A 17,631-nucleotide genomic window follows, 5' to 3' on the forward strand; every position below is an offset into this window, starting at 1 on the left:
GTACCCTCATTGTACGGATAACTCCCCCTACAGCTTTCAAGATAGGAAGTTGTTCTTTTGCAGATCAATTGTACATATATCAGAGGTGTGCATATTGCAAGGATTTTGATTTCCAATAATTCATGAAAAAAATACCAGCTTTTGAACTTAGTCATTTTTTGGCAAAATCTTGCATATAGGGTACACCATTTCACTGGATATGGGTTGACATGGATTATGGATACAGTTCACATAAAAGAAAACCCGGTTTGCTGTCACATTGACAGCTTTTCACTTGTTATTGACAAGATTCGATGCTCATACTATATTACAATATGCTAATATTATCGTTTGTGCACATTTTCGATTTTCTTTTTAAACCACATACGGTCATCTTGAAAAAGTCCGATTCCTTGATAATTTTGGACACTTTGGAGTGATCTGCCATTTTGGACCAAGATATAGAGTACCCGATTACGTAACGGTAAGCATTGTCTTAAATATTTTTGCAGAAAACTTACTCAAAATGTACAGCTTTGGACACGAAGTCCAAAAAATATATTTCATTAGTATATACTGTGGGCCCTTCAAGTTAAGAGCCCTTTATAGAGCGAGACTTTCCGTCTATAATAGATTTTCCTCTGCTCAGCAAGTTATAACCAAGATGGAGATGTTTTAACAATCTAGAGCAAAACTCTTACATATCCAGAAAGTGTGTGTGTGTGTGTGTGTGTGTATATATATATCTATATATATATATATACACACCATAAGTCTATCACACTTCTACCAACAAAAAGTTAGAAATGAAGATTTTGGTTTGGTCTGTCTTTAAACCTATAAACGTTTCCTTTTTGTTTATTCCGTTTCATTATACCTCAGGTTGACAAATTTGTCAAGACTTTGTAAATGACTGGTTATCATAATGAACATTATTTTTTTTTTTCATCTTATATTTAATATGTATGTGTGAATGTGCATGTATGAAAGTTGTGAGGAGCAACACACAACATTCTTAGATTAAGAATGATAGAAACACTTTGAGGCTGAGGATTGGAGAACTTTACCATTAAATCTCCGCACAGCACTCTAATTCCACAAAATGAAATAATGGCACTTTGTATCAAAACCTAGTGAGAGTGAGTTTTCCAAATCACAACAAGAGTTTTTTAAAGCTCAATTGTAACAAAATTTAATGAATCTTGTAAAAGCACAAGAAATATATAAACAGTAAAAATCCATTCACCTGGACGGACAAGAAAAATAGAGTTATTAAATCAACAAATATCACTTACAGTATTTCATCAACACTCTCAAAAATAATACTGAATCAAATCAAGTCTGATCATTAAATAAACAGATCCATAGTTTACATATACTTATTATATAAATATTGTCGAAAAATCTACTGAATGTTTTTTTCAAACAAGATAGAGAATTAAACTCAGTAAAGATAATATATTTGTAAAAACAAATTATATAATCATGATTATGTATAAAATCTAATTTCACACAATTATTATCATTATATCACAAGTCTTTTATGTATCACAGCTATAGTCTTTAATCGTCAACCATTGGCTCAGGCGGGTCATGTGACCTTGACCTGCGTGGACCACATTTTGGGTCGACCCTGGTTGTACTCTCCGACTCCCTCCGCCTCTTTCTTCTGCGTGTACTCGATCAGTGCGTTCATGCTGAGAGGCTCCCATTGAGAGATGTAGTCGTAGTAACGTCGATGCCTCTCGGGGACCGGGGCGGACTGACAGGAAGTCCTGTCCTCTACCAAGTCCTCCGTCGTCAGACCCAGCACAGACTTGGATTTGGTGGGGGTCGGCAGCTTGGTCGCGTTGAATGGTCGCGGGATGTCTGCGTTGTCATACATGTCTCGGAACTTGTCTGTAAAGGTCCCCTTGACATTCGTGTCCTCCTCCTTCATGAAGATGTACTTAGGCTGTGGATGACGGTGTTTCCGGCGACTCATCTGGAGGATGACCTCATCTGTGAATCCCTCGCCACCCAAGTCTTCCTCTGGTTTCTGCCAGTCCTCATCGTCTTCTTTGATTGGCTGGCTGGTGAGGTCACGGTGGGTGTTTCCTCCTTCCTTCACCCATTTCATGTAATCTGGCTCAGATTCTGCCTGAAAGTCAAAAAATAAAACTTCATAAGATACCGAGTGTATCTTGGAAAAGTTTTTAAGTCTATTGCATTAAATTATAGCCAAAACTGTACGGCATGCCATGTTATTTTTCTGTCATAACTTCTGATCAAAGTAAATTTGATGTAAATCTGAGACCAATCAGTAAGTTAATGACCTATGAATTTATTCTTGACTTAACAGCATAAATTTATCTAAACAATCTCAATCCTACATCCCTCCTCTTAACATTCAGTGTGGTGAATCTAGAGAGATTACCCTGGTTTTCTTTTTTTGGTCACTTACTCTATCGTCCATCCATGAGGGGAGGTAACGCCCCACCCCGTCCTGGTCAGTATCAAGGGAAGCCACCTCAGGGGGTGGGTTGTTGTGGATCAGGATGTTGGTGCGGTCCTCATTGTTCCTGGAGGCCCGGTACATTAGGTCTACTCTGTGCTTGTAATGGCGCACGCGAGCAGTCTTTGAATGGTCTTGTAGGCGAGCCAACTCGGGAACCTGTGAAACAAAGTGTACATCTACATGTTTAAACAAATAATGATAATTCAATCTTTGTTAAGAAAAAAAGAAGCCATTTGTTAAATATGACACTTAATTAATCATTTATATTGGAGATGTATGTTATATTATTTTTCTGTATTAGTAATCCAGTTTATGTATACATTAATTTTTAAATCTATGATTGATTAATCTCATTAACAGTAGAACATGCATTTATAAACTTTATTAATGACTGTCTGAATCTCAGATGAATTTGAGATTTTGTGCTTTATGGTGCACCAAACTGAATGGAGCACACTCAGCACAGTGCCATTTAGAATTGAGCACACTGCTGTTTCTTGTACAACCACAACCACTAAGTGCTTACGTCTTCTTGTGGACAGAAAAACCTCCTGACTGGTGGGCGGTCCTTGCCGACACTCTCCCTCACAAAGGCTCCAAAGGTGTCCTGTTAAGGTTCAAGGTTATTACATGACAATTTGTCAAGGTTAATATAATCGACATGCAATACATGTAGTGGTATATTTATTTATGCATAACAGCATTTTTGTTTATGTTACAAAGCTGTTTGATTCATTAAATCTTTTGTCAACTGCAGATTGCAGGTTTACATTTGCTCTGGCATTGTTAATCTCGTTCGTTTTGTCTTTATATTAAAAATATATATATACATTTGTTGATTAATATTGCATGTAATGCATTATCAGCTAACTGGCTGACAACTACTGTTACTGAGAGGCCCGGTTTAATGTACGTTTATACATAGTTGTTAATGGTTTAATGCCACCCCTGTTTACCTTCAGCTCCTGGGGAATGTGGGCGTCAGCCTTCAGCAGTCTGATCTGGGACTCGTCCCTCAGGGTCTTCAACAGTCTGTCCACACCAGCTCGACCTGTTAAAAACAAAAATACCCTGATAAAGAAAACTCAATAGATTCTGATTAATGAGAGCAAAAATAAAGTTTATGTAGTTCAAACCAATGAATTTTTCTATTGCAAATCACACAGAACAAGTAGCATTCAACAATTATACAATTTTCACCACCTTTAAATGGTACAAATATATAGTTATAGATCCAAGAAAAATATAAAATAAAACCCTCTGTTTAAACAAATGTATACCATTCATGGTGGACTTGTTAAAATCTGTCTACATCTGTCTCATAATTCAAATGACTAAGTACCAGTATATATTGCAGGGGTAAGCATGCACACACAACTTTGGGTACATCGGGTTAGGGATCAAAACACATTATTATACCAAATCTAAATTCAACCAGGACAAATAACATTACAACTTTCTATCACATTCGAAAATGACAGCAGTAATTAATCATTTTAAGTCAGTTATTTCAATAAATGTCTCCATTTTTAAAACATATATTCATTGCGATGGGTCTACTCATGAGATAAATGAATAAACGTTGAAATCAGTAAAAGTATTGTAACATTAACATTTTCAAGGTTTAAAGTGTTTTCCAAAGGGAAAATTAAAACAAAAATGGAGACATTTAAACTTAACCATCTTGTAGATGTTCTGATTAAACTTAAATTTGGTATATAATAAACATTGTTAATTAACAAATAACAAATATGGTGATGAAAACAAAGTGACTTAAATTTTAATCTTTGATAATCAGATTTCATTTTTTTTCTTTTGGCATTCTTACAAAGGTCAAACTGATTTCCAATGACCATTTAAATAAACATTGTACACAAATTTAAGTTTAAATATTCCACCTTTCTCCCTCCTGCACCTACAAACTTTAAATGTTGTGACTGACTGACTGTTAAAATAGCCACCGACACTGGCAAATTGATCTTCTCAAATAGGAGTTATCTCTCTTTACATTTTAAAATTGATTTCAATTCATAAACTATTTATAATCATATAACAAGATTTTAGTATAACAGCTGTACTAAATCAGTGAATAAAAAGAGGAACATGCACAGAGCCTCTATAAACAATAAATTATGGATGAGATATTGGTAAATGTCTCATTGTTATGGAGGAATTATCAATTTGCCAGTGTCTGATGGGGTAGGGAAGAACAACACAGGGAATATATTGTCCACACTGGATCAAGGGAGACAACCGATTACCTAGGGAATCAAAGGACATCTCGGAACTCTCCCGCTTTCTGCGTTTTCCTGTGAGAGAGGCAAGCATTTGTCATATAGATACACATCTGTTAACCAAAATGCAGGCGAAGCAATGGAAATGAAATTAAATGTATTACGATGCAAGCTGGGGATATACATATACATGTCAGCTATACACTTAAAATTAAAGATGTGTTAATTAAATTGATACATGTTTTACAAAATAAAATAAAAAACAAAAGTAACCATATAAGCCTCTTCTATGAAACCTGATGGCCAAATATCATATTGTTGAATGATATTGGTAATGGTACATGTATACTCTTCTCAATTTTTTAAAAGAAAAGATACTACTTTGTTTTTATTGACAAAAAATAATTAATAGCTTTGCTTCTTCTGCTGTACATATAAAGATATAATCATTTTACAATAACGCTAAAAACAGAAAAGAATCTGTGATATTCGTGTACCATTTATGACCATTTTAAAACCAGCAACATGCAAGCAATACTTGAGTGTTTTTTATCTCACAACCAATTAAGAAGATGCACTGCACATATTAAGTGCAATAGGGACAGTTAAAATAGCACGTCTGAAGATGGAAGCCAAGATAAACTTCATAAAGACAGAATGTTTACAGCACTGCGCAAATAACTTGTATAGCAATCTAGACATTCGATAGTGTGAGCATGGGTAGTCCATTGTTTAATTTGCAAAAATACAAAAACGATAATAAAAGAGTATAAAAAACCTGTTTGTTTTATTGCCAGTATCTTGATAAAATAGGTTGCAGTGAAAAATGTATTGTCTGATCAAATCAAATTTTGTTTTGAATATTTCATACAAGAATGTTCAGCTATGAAAAGTTTTTATTTTATTTTAGTGGTTCTGTTTTACATGCAATCATCTCTATCAGAAAGGGACATAACTCTCTCCTAAACTTTCATAATAGAGCCAAAAACTACTTGCAACTTCTCAAAAACTCCAAAAGATATAAGCCTTCAATATTTTTTGCCCTTATCTTAGACTATCATATTCTGAAAACACTTCTGAATGTTATCAACAAGACCAAAAAGAATAATACGTAATAATAATTAAATTGAAAGCTATTTAGGTAAAGCAATATCTGCGTACACCATTAATATAAATTGATACATTTTGTACATACATGCAGGGATAAACACCTATACATAGATACATACAAATCATACAAAAAGCCAAGTAGAAATGCATATTTAACACGATTTACAGTAACCCACCTCCTTCCTTCCTGAGCTTGCTGTTGATGGGCTTAACAGCCTTCTTCTCTATCTTGGGGTGCAGGAAGTAGTCGGCCCCTTTACCCAGCACCTGGTACAGCTGCTTCTGGTGCCACTGAAGCTTCTCCCCCTCGGGCATGCTCCAGGAGGGGTCGCGGTCCAGAAGCTCCGTGTTTGTGGGGGTGCGACTGACCGGCGACAGGTTGGGGTGGAAACGCCGCGACTTGGAGGGCGTTCTGATGGGGCTGGAGGGGACATTGGATGAAGGGGTGGGTGGGGTGGTGACGGAAGCTTTGGCCTTGGATTTTCTCTCTTTACTGGCAGACCTCCTGTCTTCCTCTGAAAAAAAAAGCAAGATGAACCCACTGTTTTGTTTTTTTCCAATAAATTGCACACATAACCACTTTTACTTTAAAAAATAAACAGCAACAAAACTAATCGCCATTTTACGAACAAAAAAAACCATACAACTTATAAACAAAAAATTGTTTAGTATTTGATATTATGATGTTAATCATACGTAACCAATACACTCAGAATAAATCTGACCTACGGCTGATTTGACCTCTGACCTAGACAAACACTCAGATCCCAGAGGGACATGGTGGGAGAACAATCTCTCCTGACTTGGCCATAAATCTGTTTCAGTATCTGTCGAGGCCTCCCCTATGTAGAGTCTGATGTGGATAAGAAACCCCACTATTGATTTTTGCCGGTCTGCTGCAGTGATTTATATTTTGAATTTCTTCACATCATAACCCCCACATCGCGCATCTAGCACAAAATGGAACTCGACGCATCCAATGAATTGAATATTTCAATAAGGAAGATGCAGATTTAGCAGAAACGGTACCTCATTGTATCATTGATTCCTGGCTTTTATGTGCATATAAACAACTTTCAAATACCTAAATGTATATAAACATTAAACACTTTATAAACTTTTAGATATGAAAATTTTAAAAGACATATTTTGAACCACTCCTAAAATAACTACACATGATTTCAAACGACAACATTACAGAAGTACCAAGTGTGTGGAGACCCCTGTGAATTTACAATTGAAATGCCTGTACACGCTGTAACATACACCTGTCCGATTTTACCTGAGATTGCCTCCAGACTGCTTGACGATGACCCGATGGAGTTAGAAAGTCGGGATCTAGACGGAAACATGGTGGACAAGAAACGGGGAAACTAGCACAGAGAAACAACACCTTTAGAGATCACAGTCCAGGGTTTACTTAGATGTGTCCCAAATCTCTTAGTTCCATTCCCACAGTGACAAACCCACATGTGTAAATATCTCTCTCGATCCTTCAATCAACAACTTGAAATTGTCATTGTAGAGTTCCAAATTTTGATCAGAATCAGTCGGTTCCGAGTGCAGCTACAGATAATATTCATACACGTTATAAAGATTTCCCATCTACCACAGGTATACCTGTATATACCTTGCCACAGCGTGTTCAGGTTAGGAACAGGTATATAACCAGGTATGGGTTACAATTGCATGGCGATATTGAGTTGGGATTATCCAGGTAGATTTACGGCCCTATTTAATTCCTTTTGAATGCATCCGATACATTGAATCCAACTAAATCTTTATTATTAAGATTAGCAGATTACCCCATTCAACTAATCCATAACAAAGATTATCTTAACCAGCTCTCCAATTTCAGAATATGTAAATTTTATAAAGAAGTTTACATCTAAAAAAAAAAAAAAGGTTAACGAGCTTTGGGCAATTAACTCTAAAGAAAATTTACCCTACCATCTACACCCCATTCCATCAGGTGTAAATGAACAGTTAAAAATTTTTTTTTTTGCCTGTACCTATTTTATTAAAGTATAGAAATACCCAAATTATATTTATTGGAGTGCAGGTAGGTTTTTATCTCTGCATCCATTTTACAGGTGAACTATTTTAAAAGATGAAACACCTGAGAAACTTTCATCCTGCGGCTTAATCCCGACACCTGGAGGCCTCTTTTAATCAAGATTGATCCCCCTACAGGTAAGCTTGTTTATTTTAAGGAGTAACAATGTCAGCAAACTCTGTAAATACACCTGTAATTATTTATGTCCACAGCGAGACCTGTATACACACGTCAATCAAAAACAACCCAGGAATTAAAACTGAAGTACATTATCCGCTGAATTCTTCAAATTCGCAGGACTTTAAACAATTCAGGAGGAACAACTCTTTCTAAGTATCTGATTTACATAGAGTACCTTAATCAAGCATTTAGCATTACAGTTATCAACCCTGAAGATGAGAGAATAAGATTGCCTAAACTGAATTGACTAAAATTAAGATTTTTTGTTATATCAAATTTTCTTCAACTTCATTTTTTTTTTTTACACAATAATAGCTTTCTTGAAAAAAGAAAGAAATGCATTATCTCCATAAAGCTTTCTGATTTGAGGTCTATTCTAATAACATAAAGGGGTTAGGTTTGCAAACTACAGAGTAAAATTCAAGGGGGAGAGATTTAAACAATTATTTCACCACATTTATTGCATATAATCATCAACAATGCAGCTCGGTGAATCCAAACAGAGCACAGTTTCTGCCCCAATAAACCTTTTGATTGAGTCCACCAAAAAACTCTTCTGTGATTCAAGGTTAAAATGGTCTAGTGACACACAAATGCACAGCCTTCTTAACCATCTTTTTGCCTAAAATTAGTCTTAAATAGGTTAAAGAGGACCAATTAAAAACCCCCTCAACAAAATGGAAATTTCATCTGGGAAAAGTACAAATTTTGTGTGCAATACTTAATTTGACAAGCAACTTTGACATTGCAGCTACAAAGACCAACAGGTGAGGACAAAAAGTTGCATAAAGAAAGTGGATTAACCACAAGCAACACTGCCTTGACTCTCTCGCCCATGGTACTAGCCAAAAACACTGTTTGTTCACAGAAATTGTAATTTTTCCTTTCTTGACATAACAACTTCCAACTGACTTGCCTGTAAAACTTGTACCAACTTATTCTTCTAAATTTTGACTTACTCTTGCTGGTCAATTTGAGAACTCATTGACAATTCTTGCTTGTGAGTAGGGAACTTATATTTAAATATGTCATTACAGAACTTCTGCACTTCTGCTTGGACTGTAAAGGGCTCCTAAAAGTAGCAGCCTTGATTTAAGTCCAAATTCTAATGTGGAACATGGCGCCAAGTCAGAAGTAACTTGCCATGAACATCTGGGTTTCGTACATATATTGGGGTCTAGAGCACTTGGAGGGTGTCTTGTTTCTGGACTTACCTATAGAATTTTTGCACTGTTGAAGTAAAGCTGCCTCTTTGGCCTGTTTCTTTGCCTTCTCCAACTCCTTTTGCTGAAAAAAAACTTCAATATTTAGACTGACTACAGCCAAAAAGTCTGTACACGATATAAAAGATAAACAAGGATATTAAAAAAAAAATTAAACCCCTGAACGGACAATTATTTAAACATGAACAAAATATTGTTATCTAACATCTAACACGAAAGTAATTTAAGTAATTAACTCTTACCGGTAATTATGGCACAAAACTCAAAATTTTTAATAATTTAATCAACAATTCTCATTACCTTTGTAATTTATATTTTGCAGTTTTCATTTTTCAAGCTTAACTTTGGAGCTTGCATGTAAGGAATATCAAATTTTATCATTAGCATACATTCATTGTTCTACACCATAGAAAGAGAGAGAGAGCAAATTAAGGAGTAAGCAATACAATCCACATGAAACAGTTAACAAATCTAAATTAAAAACCAAACTCATTTAACAAAGAACAAAATTTGGTTTCACTCCATATATTTTCAAAACTGCACAATGACTTTAAAAAAAAAAAAATTGTCGTTTTAATTAATCTGAAATCTCTATGGGGTTTACCCATGAAACAAGAGCCGCACAACTAGACAAAGGGAAGTCGTATATTTATGAAAATCTCGGGGACATGACAATAATCTACCCAGCCCGGCGTGACTAAAACTGAGGCCTATCCAACACAATGTAACCAATGGAGGATCACTAACGCACTAGCTCTATACACTTGTGTGAATGACACCAACTGGAAAACGGCAAACTGCACTTACAGGCATGGCATTGAACAATTAACAAATTCCTCTCCAAAGAAACAATGGAGGCTCTTTTTTTTGTTTTTTTTATCTTCTTCTGTTGTGTAGATATATTGTCTTCTTCAATGAGCCATTCACTGATTAAATTTCTAGATGTTCATCCATTTCTTGGAGACAAAGACAAAGATTTTCAGTACTGATTGTTCAAACAGGGGATTCTATTCCCTAACCATTATAGTCCTCTCTCAAAAATCCTTCGAAATCTGTCTATCGAGGCTTTTGAATCCTTATTTTTTTGGGGTTGAACAAAAAATAAATAGTCAAAGTCCCAGTGTTTTCAAACACATCTGATTCTGTTCACACTAAAAAAAATGAGCTATATCTTTCCTACTCAGTAGACAATGTACAAATATAACATAGCCAAACACTTCGATGAAAAAAAAAAGACATTGAAGAAACCCATTCAAAAAATGACAGATCGACGTGATTAGGTTCAATAACCGCCAAGCATCGCTCCTTGTAATTAAAAAAAAAAGATCATTTAAATTTCATGAAATGTAGCTCTATAGGATGGGGTGAGTAATGAAATCCATTTTTTCATACAAAAGAATTTCTATGCACTTGAATTTTGCTTAAATATGCATGCTTTTTTTTATTAAAGGTTTGCAATAAGGCACTTTGATGCTTTTCTACCATTTTTTGTATATGTCTGAACAAACTCTTCAAAAATGCAATCAATATACCTGTATGCTCTACTATAAATTACAACTGATGCCTATTCCTTTGAAGGGTGAATATTGAAAGAGATTCCTTTGAACATTGACCTTTGACAACCAAAGCTTAGAGAAAACACACACAATATTTATCCAATGTTTTTAGTAGTAAACTTCCATATGATGGTAAATAACTATATGAAAACAATGAAATGATTTTTTTTGAAAAGTTGCTCATCTCATTTCTCCTGATTTTTCATACATAGCAGAAAAAAATTGCTAAAAGGGAATTGACCATTATGCTTTACAATAACATGATGATTCTCCCTCTATTAATTCCCCCCACATTTCCTGTGGTAACATTCAGATGCTGTGCCACTCAGACAAACTGATTTCAAATGGTGCTAGAACTTGATTTCATCTATTCACCACATGAGACCAGGCTGTCAGCCAGTAGCGTGTCTCAGTTGTTTCCCTTTGCTGTCGTTTCCCCCTGCAGTTTCTTCCCTTGTTCCATTACTTATCTCCCTTGGCCATCTAAAAGAATCGTTCTAAGGCAAAGTCAATTTAATAGTTCGAGAAAGTTTATTCTTAGGCAGCAAAATTCAAAAGAGGTTTCATAATAGGTAACAATTAAGCCAACTTTGTATTTCCTTTTCTAGATCAAATCCAAATTCTAAGTATCTTATACACTTGGAATTTCCTCATAAAAAAATGAAACCCCCCCCCAAAAGAATAAAAAAAAAAAATAGAAAAAAAAGAAAAGAAAAAAAAAATGAACAAACACAAAAAACCCTCATTTTTCAGATAGAATTGACACAATTATTTTACCTCTAGAGTTTGCTTACAAGTTCAAGAGGAATTCTACCTCCCCATTCATCATACAGTGTACTTTGACTGCCCTACTGTTAAGACAATGGCCTGTGTTGGTGTACAGCCCATCAAGGTCCATTGGCCCTGGAATGGATAGCCCCCTCAACTTCAGTGAAACCGACCATTAGATGATGACTACTTGGTAATCACACATGAAGGAATGCTATCTTCTGGCCATATCAGAGCTAGGTCTGATCAATTTTTTATTGTTTTCTCTCTTCCCCACAGTTAATGTCCTATTGATTCGTAGAAAAAACATTTGTACATCAAAGGGCTATTGTAAGAAACAGGTCTTACTTGTCCATTCCAAACTACAGTTTCTAACCAGTGAAAGGCATGACTTCATTTCTCCATTTATGCACTTTAAAAAAAACCCCATCTTTCTTTAAAAAAAACAAAAAACTGTATTATGAAGAAAACCTTAAAAATCAAACTTCTAACACCAGAAAATGTTGTCTTTTTCTAGCATCTGCAAATTGACAAAATTTAAACTTAATTTTTGTTCTTTTTCGCTAACCTCCAAATTAGAATAATCAAATTCAAATGGATAAAACATTGCAAAACAGAGGTCCATGCAGAGACAAAACCATTACAAGACAAAATTGATAATCAACATGGACTACACTGTCCTTTAGTAGTGGTATAGACATTTGTCTTGGAATCTAATTAAGATTCTCTTTGGGACATCAAACATAATGCAATCAATGAATCAGTCTGCATACAAGTGTTATTCTGCAACTCTTTTGCCTCAACATGTGCCAGACAGACAAATATAGCTGCAAATATACAAATAAGCCCATTAGCATCAGGCCTTACGTTTTCTGAACCAGGAAATCACAAAACCAGGAAAACCCACAAACCAGGAATTGCAGGAAATGAAAGCACCTGAAAAACCACACAACATGGAACCTGATTTCAGAAAGAACATGGCCAAATGGTTTCAATTCATTCATATTTTTCTACTACTTCCCTCCCAGTATTTTCTCATTTACTGTATCTCCACATGGGATACTTTTTTTTATTACCTGAAGAAGTTGAGTTTATCCGAATTAAACCTAGCCAAGTGACTGAATCAATGGATGCACTCAATGATGGAATCAATGCCGGGGCCCGCTGCAGAATCCCCAAGTCTCCGTGAATCTACTTCATAATTGATTAATTTCAGAAAATATTCAACGACAAGTTAATATGAAATGCATACTGTGTTACATATACTCAATGCGCAGATCCCATTTCCCCATTACACATTAAACAAAAGCGACATCGCTATCAAAACCTGAACAAAGATTTCAAAGCAAATACCTGCAACATCATGAGGCCTTAATTTTTCTGCCAATAATTTGTTGTACTCGATTTCAATGAGATAGGGATCCTAAAAGTCTGTACACCCTTGGAAGAAGAGCCCATGAATGAACTGTCAGTTCCACACCAGACAGACGATTTTCGGAGGCACGCGGTCCAAATTTAATGAGCCTGGTATCTATGTTTAGGAAGAGAATCAGTCCTCTTTGAGATCGATAAAAAACAAGCAATGCGAATCAATATATAGATGTAGCTCCCAGCCCAATAAATTGTTAATGTACAGGAGAAAGCAGTGAGACTCTAGCATTCACAACTTCTAGTCTGCACCCATGGTAGGCGTCCCAAGGAGGGTAAAACACAGGTGCCGTTCTACTGATAAATCTACCCCCAAAAAGTAGCCACTTTGTTCATTCACAGATTCCTGCCTCTCAAATTTGCAGTAGAAAGAAAATTATATTAGCATCAATCCATACCTTTCATGTACTTGTGTACATGCCAACGGCTCAAAATAGCGTCAATAATTTGCGTAGACTGTACATAGACCACGGAAGACTCGATTGTCAATCACTCCTGCACTGACCCAGTCTCTCTTGAATTCCAATTGATTGACCACGCTTTGTTCTCACAATATACAGTCTTGGTGACCATCGCTCACAATGGGCATAACGATAGAGGTATTATCTGTCTCTATTGCTCCCTCAATCATCTTTTCCAGCTCTAGCCACCGTATATATACATATATGCTATATTAGGGTGATTCAATAGTCTGTAGGTTCCAACAGGCCAAGATTACATCAACTTGTGTGTTTCTAACTACCACATAAGGTCAGACTACTCCTATTCGAGATGTCAAACTCTCCATGGAACAATTCAATCCTATTTTTGGAGAGTCGTCTCTAGCATTCCAAATCGTCTCTAGCATTCCAAATCTACAGCAAACTGCAGCCTTTACAACAATCCAATGCAATGCCTAATTAACACGCAAGATCTTGAATTCTGCAATATCCATCTCTTCGTCCTGCATGAGTTTCAAAAACAAAGGCCTCAGTGGAGCATTATCTTTGATATGAATGATTTAAATGCTAGAGCCACTGAGATGTACATATATCCTATATTGGTCCTTTTATCAGGAGCATCTGGGAGGCATTAATAATTTAAACAATTATTCAGGCATCGCCTTCTATGTTCTATTCATCACGTTTTACACAAAGGAACTTAAAAAAAAAAAATTCCAAAAAAGATCAATGTTTCAAGTATAGATGCATCTACCAACTAATGGATTTCTCATAAAGGGATACTGACAAATCCATTCAAAGCCTATAAATTATCAATTTGTGTTGCTTTCATGTTTCAAAATTCATGAACAAAATTTTCTATTTGGGCTTAAACTTGGAATGTAAGAAACATTTTGTAACGCTTGATCTAATTATGCTGTCAAAAATAAGAAAAAGCTACAAAATTTTTGTCGGGAACAACTGTTATCAACTTCCAACAATCTCATGTACACACTTGGAACAATTAAAGCACCATGCCAAGCAATAAAACTAGAGTTATCTTTCCCTGAAGCTGGGTAATGACCAAGGACTACAACCAATTACAGCGAGCAAAAGATCGATGCAGAGCCTTTGAACTTTCACCAGGGATCCCAACCTCCAAGGTTGTTGACCCAAGGCATTGCAAAAAATAAAGCAAAATAATGGTCCCCCAAACACATCCTCTCACCATCATCTATATTGGACAGTCAGTTTAATGCCAAACACTGAGATTCTAAACCCTCACTCTGCCAAAATCTAGACTAACTATTGAGATGGTGTGTAAAATTTGAGTTCCTTTTAAAAAGCAGAATAGAAGTTAAGAAACTCAAAGTGAGGTCAGAATTACAAAGTCTTCTTATTGGTGGCAGGATTAAAAAAAAATTAAAATTCCGAAGAAGATAAAACAAAAAAAATCAAAAAAAAACTTCCCCCAAAACCACTCTGTTTTGTCTTGCAGGCAGGCAACCAACAGTCCCCTCAATTTTCCAAGGTCCTTGCATTTGATCTAAAGAGCTTGATTAAAAGTCCCATTTGTGAATTAGAACTTTAGAAACCAATCTAGAAAGTTTTAAAGAAATTCTAATAAAAACAAAAATGCTACATAGTAATTAATTTTGTATATCCCCAGTTAAAATAGAATTCAAACTTCAATGAAAAGCAAGATCGTTCAGAAAAACTGATGTCTAGAAAAACATTCTATGCCTTAGTTACCTCAACCAATCAAAAGGGCACCTATCTAAGACAAATATCAAGGCCACATTTCAATGTCCAAATCCATGCTTTGTCATTCCACTAAAAGATGCACTGATTTCAAATGGTGCTAGACAGTATTTTCACTCCAAAATCTATTCACCACTTGAAACCAGGGACCTACAGCAGATTCTCATTTCCATGGAAACAGCTCACATGACCTGCAATCAAAACCCCCTCTAAATCCATCCTAATTTTGTGCCTACAGTAAAACTTACTGGTAAAATGAAGCCCTGTGAACCATAAATTCTTAGTTTCAACACAAACCAAGATTCTCAGCTCCAAACCAGAAATCTTTACGATTTGAGGGAGAAAAGACGTAACTTCCTGTTTTCACAAAATTTACTTCTATGTGAGTTCTTCATCATCAGCAAGTTATACTGTATACATGTAACCCAGATAAGATTTGTATCTTCCCAAGATTTCCTTCAATCCGAGTTTTATGTAAGTGAGTCTTGCTGTTAGTAACCCAGAAAAGTTATGCATACCTTTCGGGCTTCGTTATCGGCATCTTCCCGCTTGGCTTGTGCGAGGGCGTCCTGTTTCTTAATGAGCTGTTGCTGTAACAGGACTTTGTCCTTGAGCATCTGATGCTGGTCTTGCTTGACATCATTTTTGGCAATGTCCCACTTCAATGACAGCTTCTCTAGTCTCTGTAAGACAAAAATAAAAAAAACAACCTATCAATTTCAAAACTCTCTTTGTAATTCATATAGATGCATTATGTGATCTCATAATTTGACAATACAAGAAACTTAAGAAAAAACTGTTGCATTTGTTAACCAGGCTCACACAAATAATCAAATTGTACAGACTGCAATTGATGAGACATTAGTTAATTGGCACTGATCATCTTGACAAATACCTCCAAATTAATGGGGAATTTGCACTCCGCACTCTCTCGGTACGGGCACTTACAGATTTGAATGGCAATATTTTTCTCTTAATCAGTGTGTAATTCTAGTACAATGAAAACTTTAAATTCTCTAATCAAATCATATTATATACATAACATAGTCCCAAGCTGCCATACCAAGTGGCACATTTTTCTGAATGACTCATTGTGTTCTAATCCTATTTCCTACTACAACTTAGCTTCCTTTTTTTTTCCCCATGTGAGGTGACAACAAACCATTAACTCCCTTCCCACAGACCACAAGTTCAACAGAGAGAGAAAATGCCACACTTGAATTATACCATTAATGGAGTGGAGCTTCTCTTATGTCTATGGCCATGCAACCTTATAACCTTTGACCTATTCTCAGATCATGCATTGACCTTTGATTAAAATAATCAGAAAACAGGATTGGTTGGTGGGTGGGTGGTTGATACTAAATATGTGTAGGAAAGTAAAGATTTTTAGTGATGAAATTATAAATATCACTCACTGAATTTAAGCAAAGAAATTTAAATCAATAGAAGAGAGTAGGAAAATGCAATAAATATGGGATTAATGTGCAGTTATTAGTACACACTGCAGTCATTAAGTTACTGAGCCCTTCCTATTGATTGATCACTTATTGGTTGGGGGTCAACTCAAAGGTTACAAATAACTTTAATGAAACTGCTGCAGCACTGATCATATGCATCAAAGTCACAGTGACATTATGCAAAGTTCCTCTACTCCATTTCTCTATTAATAGGCCAACAACAGATCGACTCAAATCAATAAGCCAAAGCAATGAATGCACTCTGCGACTAAAAAACATCCCTGCCCAAGTTCAACGCTCTGGTGAGGGACCTAGTTTTGAATCCCCTCTCATTCATTTCAAATATGAGAGAATTATTGTATTAGCTTAGACAACTTCCAAGGTCGCCTCAAAACCTTTCCTCTGTTGGCTGAACATCTTACCCATTTACAAATTTTCTGCTATAGATTCTAGTCAACAACAAATATAGTTTTGTGGTTTGAAACCAACAAATTCAATGTTGGCCAAGGTTATCCATTGCTCTTCTACTGTGTTAATTACTGGCACATTTAATTTTCATGGTTTATGATTGAATGTTTCCCAATTTCATGCCTAGTTGACCATCAGAAGGTGCAGAACATTATAATTATCATGGAACCAAAAAATGTATTGTCCAAAATTGGAGAAATTAACATCAACAGGGCAATTTATTTACAATGATATACAACACAAAATGGATTGAGAAATCAACCAAAACAGCTAGAACTGCACAAAAACATGTTAGAATGCTACAAAATCTAAGGGCTAATACCAAATGACAAATTCTTAATTTCCTTACTTAGAAAACAATATTTCTTCCAAAAACAAAGCTGGAGAATCATAAGATCTTTCCTTCTTTTGTTTTGTTTCCAGTTTGATGACCCTTGTGTTAAAGACCCCTTAAATTATAAAGGTTACTTAAGTCATTATCCAACATTCACT

General features: G+C 35.6%; 1 protein-coding gene across 8 annotated transcripts in view; it reads right to left on the minus strand.

The window, feature by feature from the left end:
• Positions 1-1,155: 1,155 nt before the first annotated feature.
• LOC105339998 (uncharacterized) overlaps positions 1,156-17,631 on the minus strand; it is a 37,282-nt gene continuing 20,806 nt past the window's right edge. For 7 of the 8 annotated variants that reach the window (XM_011445820.4, XM_011445822.4, XM_066082266.1 and 4 more), the window contains 8 exons: positions 15,730-15,894; positions 9,271-9,343; positions 5,997-6,335; positions 4,738-4,785; positions 3,433-3,527; positions 3,003-3,083; positions 2,423-2,632; positions 1,156-2,119 (listed from right to left, as the gene is read on the minus strand). In XM_011445820.4, the coding sequence (XP_011444122.3) occupies positions 1,571-2,119; positions 2,423-2,632; positions 3,003-3,083; positions 3,433-3,527; positions 4,738-4,785; positions 5,997-6,335; positions 9,271-9,343; positions 15,730-15,894 (1,560 nt within the window). In that variant the 3' untranslated portion in view covers positions 1,156-1,570. The remainder of the gene's footprint in view (positions 2,120-2,422; positions 2,633-3,002; positions 3,084-3,432; positions 3,528-4,737; positions 4,786-5,996; positions 6,336-9,270; positions 9,344-15,729; positions 15,895-17,631) is intronic. The other variant, XM_011445821.4, reaches the window with a different exon arrangement.

This window comes from Magallana gigas, chromosome 4 (genome assembly GCF_963853765.1).
Source record: "Magallana gigas chromosome 4, xbMagGiga1.1, whole genome shotgun sequence".
Lineage (NCBI taxonomy): Eukaryota > Metazoa > Mollusca > Bivalvia > Ostreida > Ostreidae > Magallana > Magallana gigas.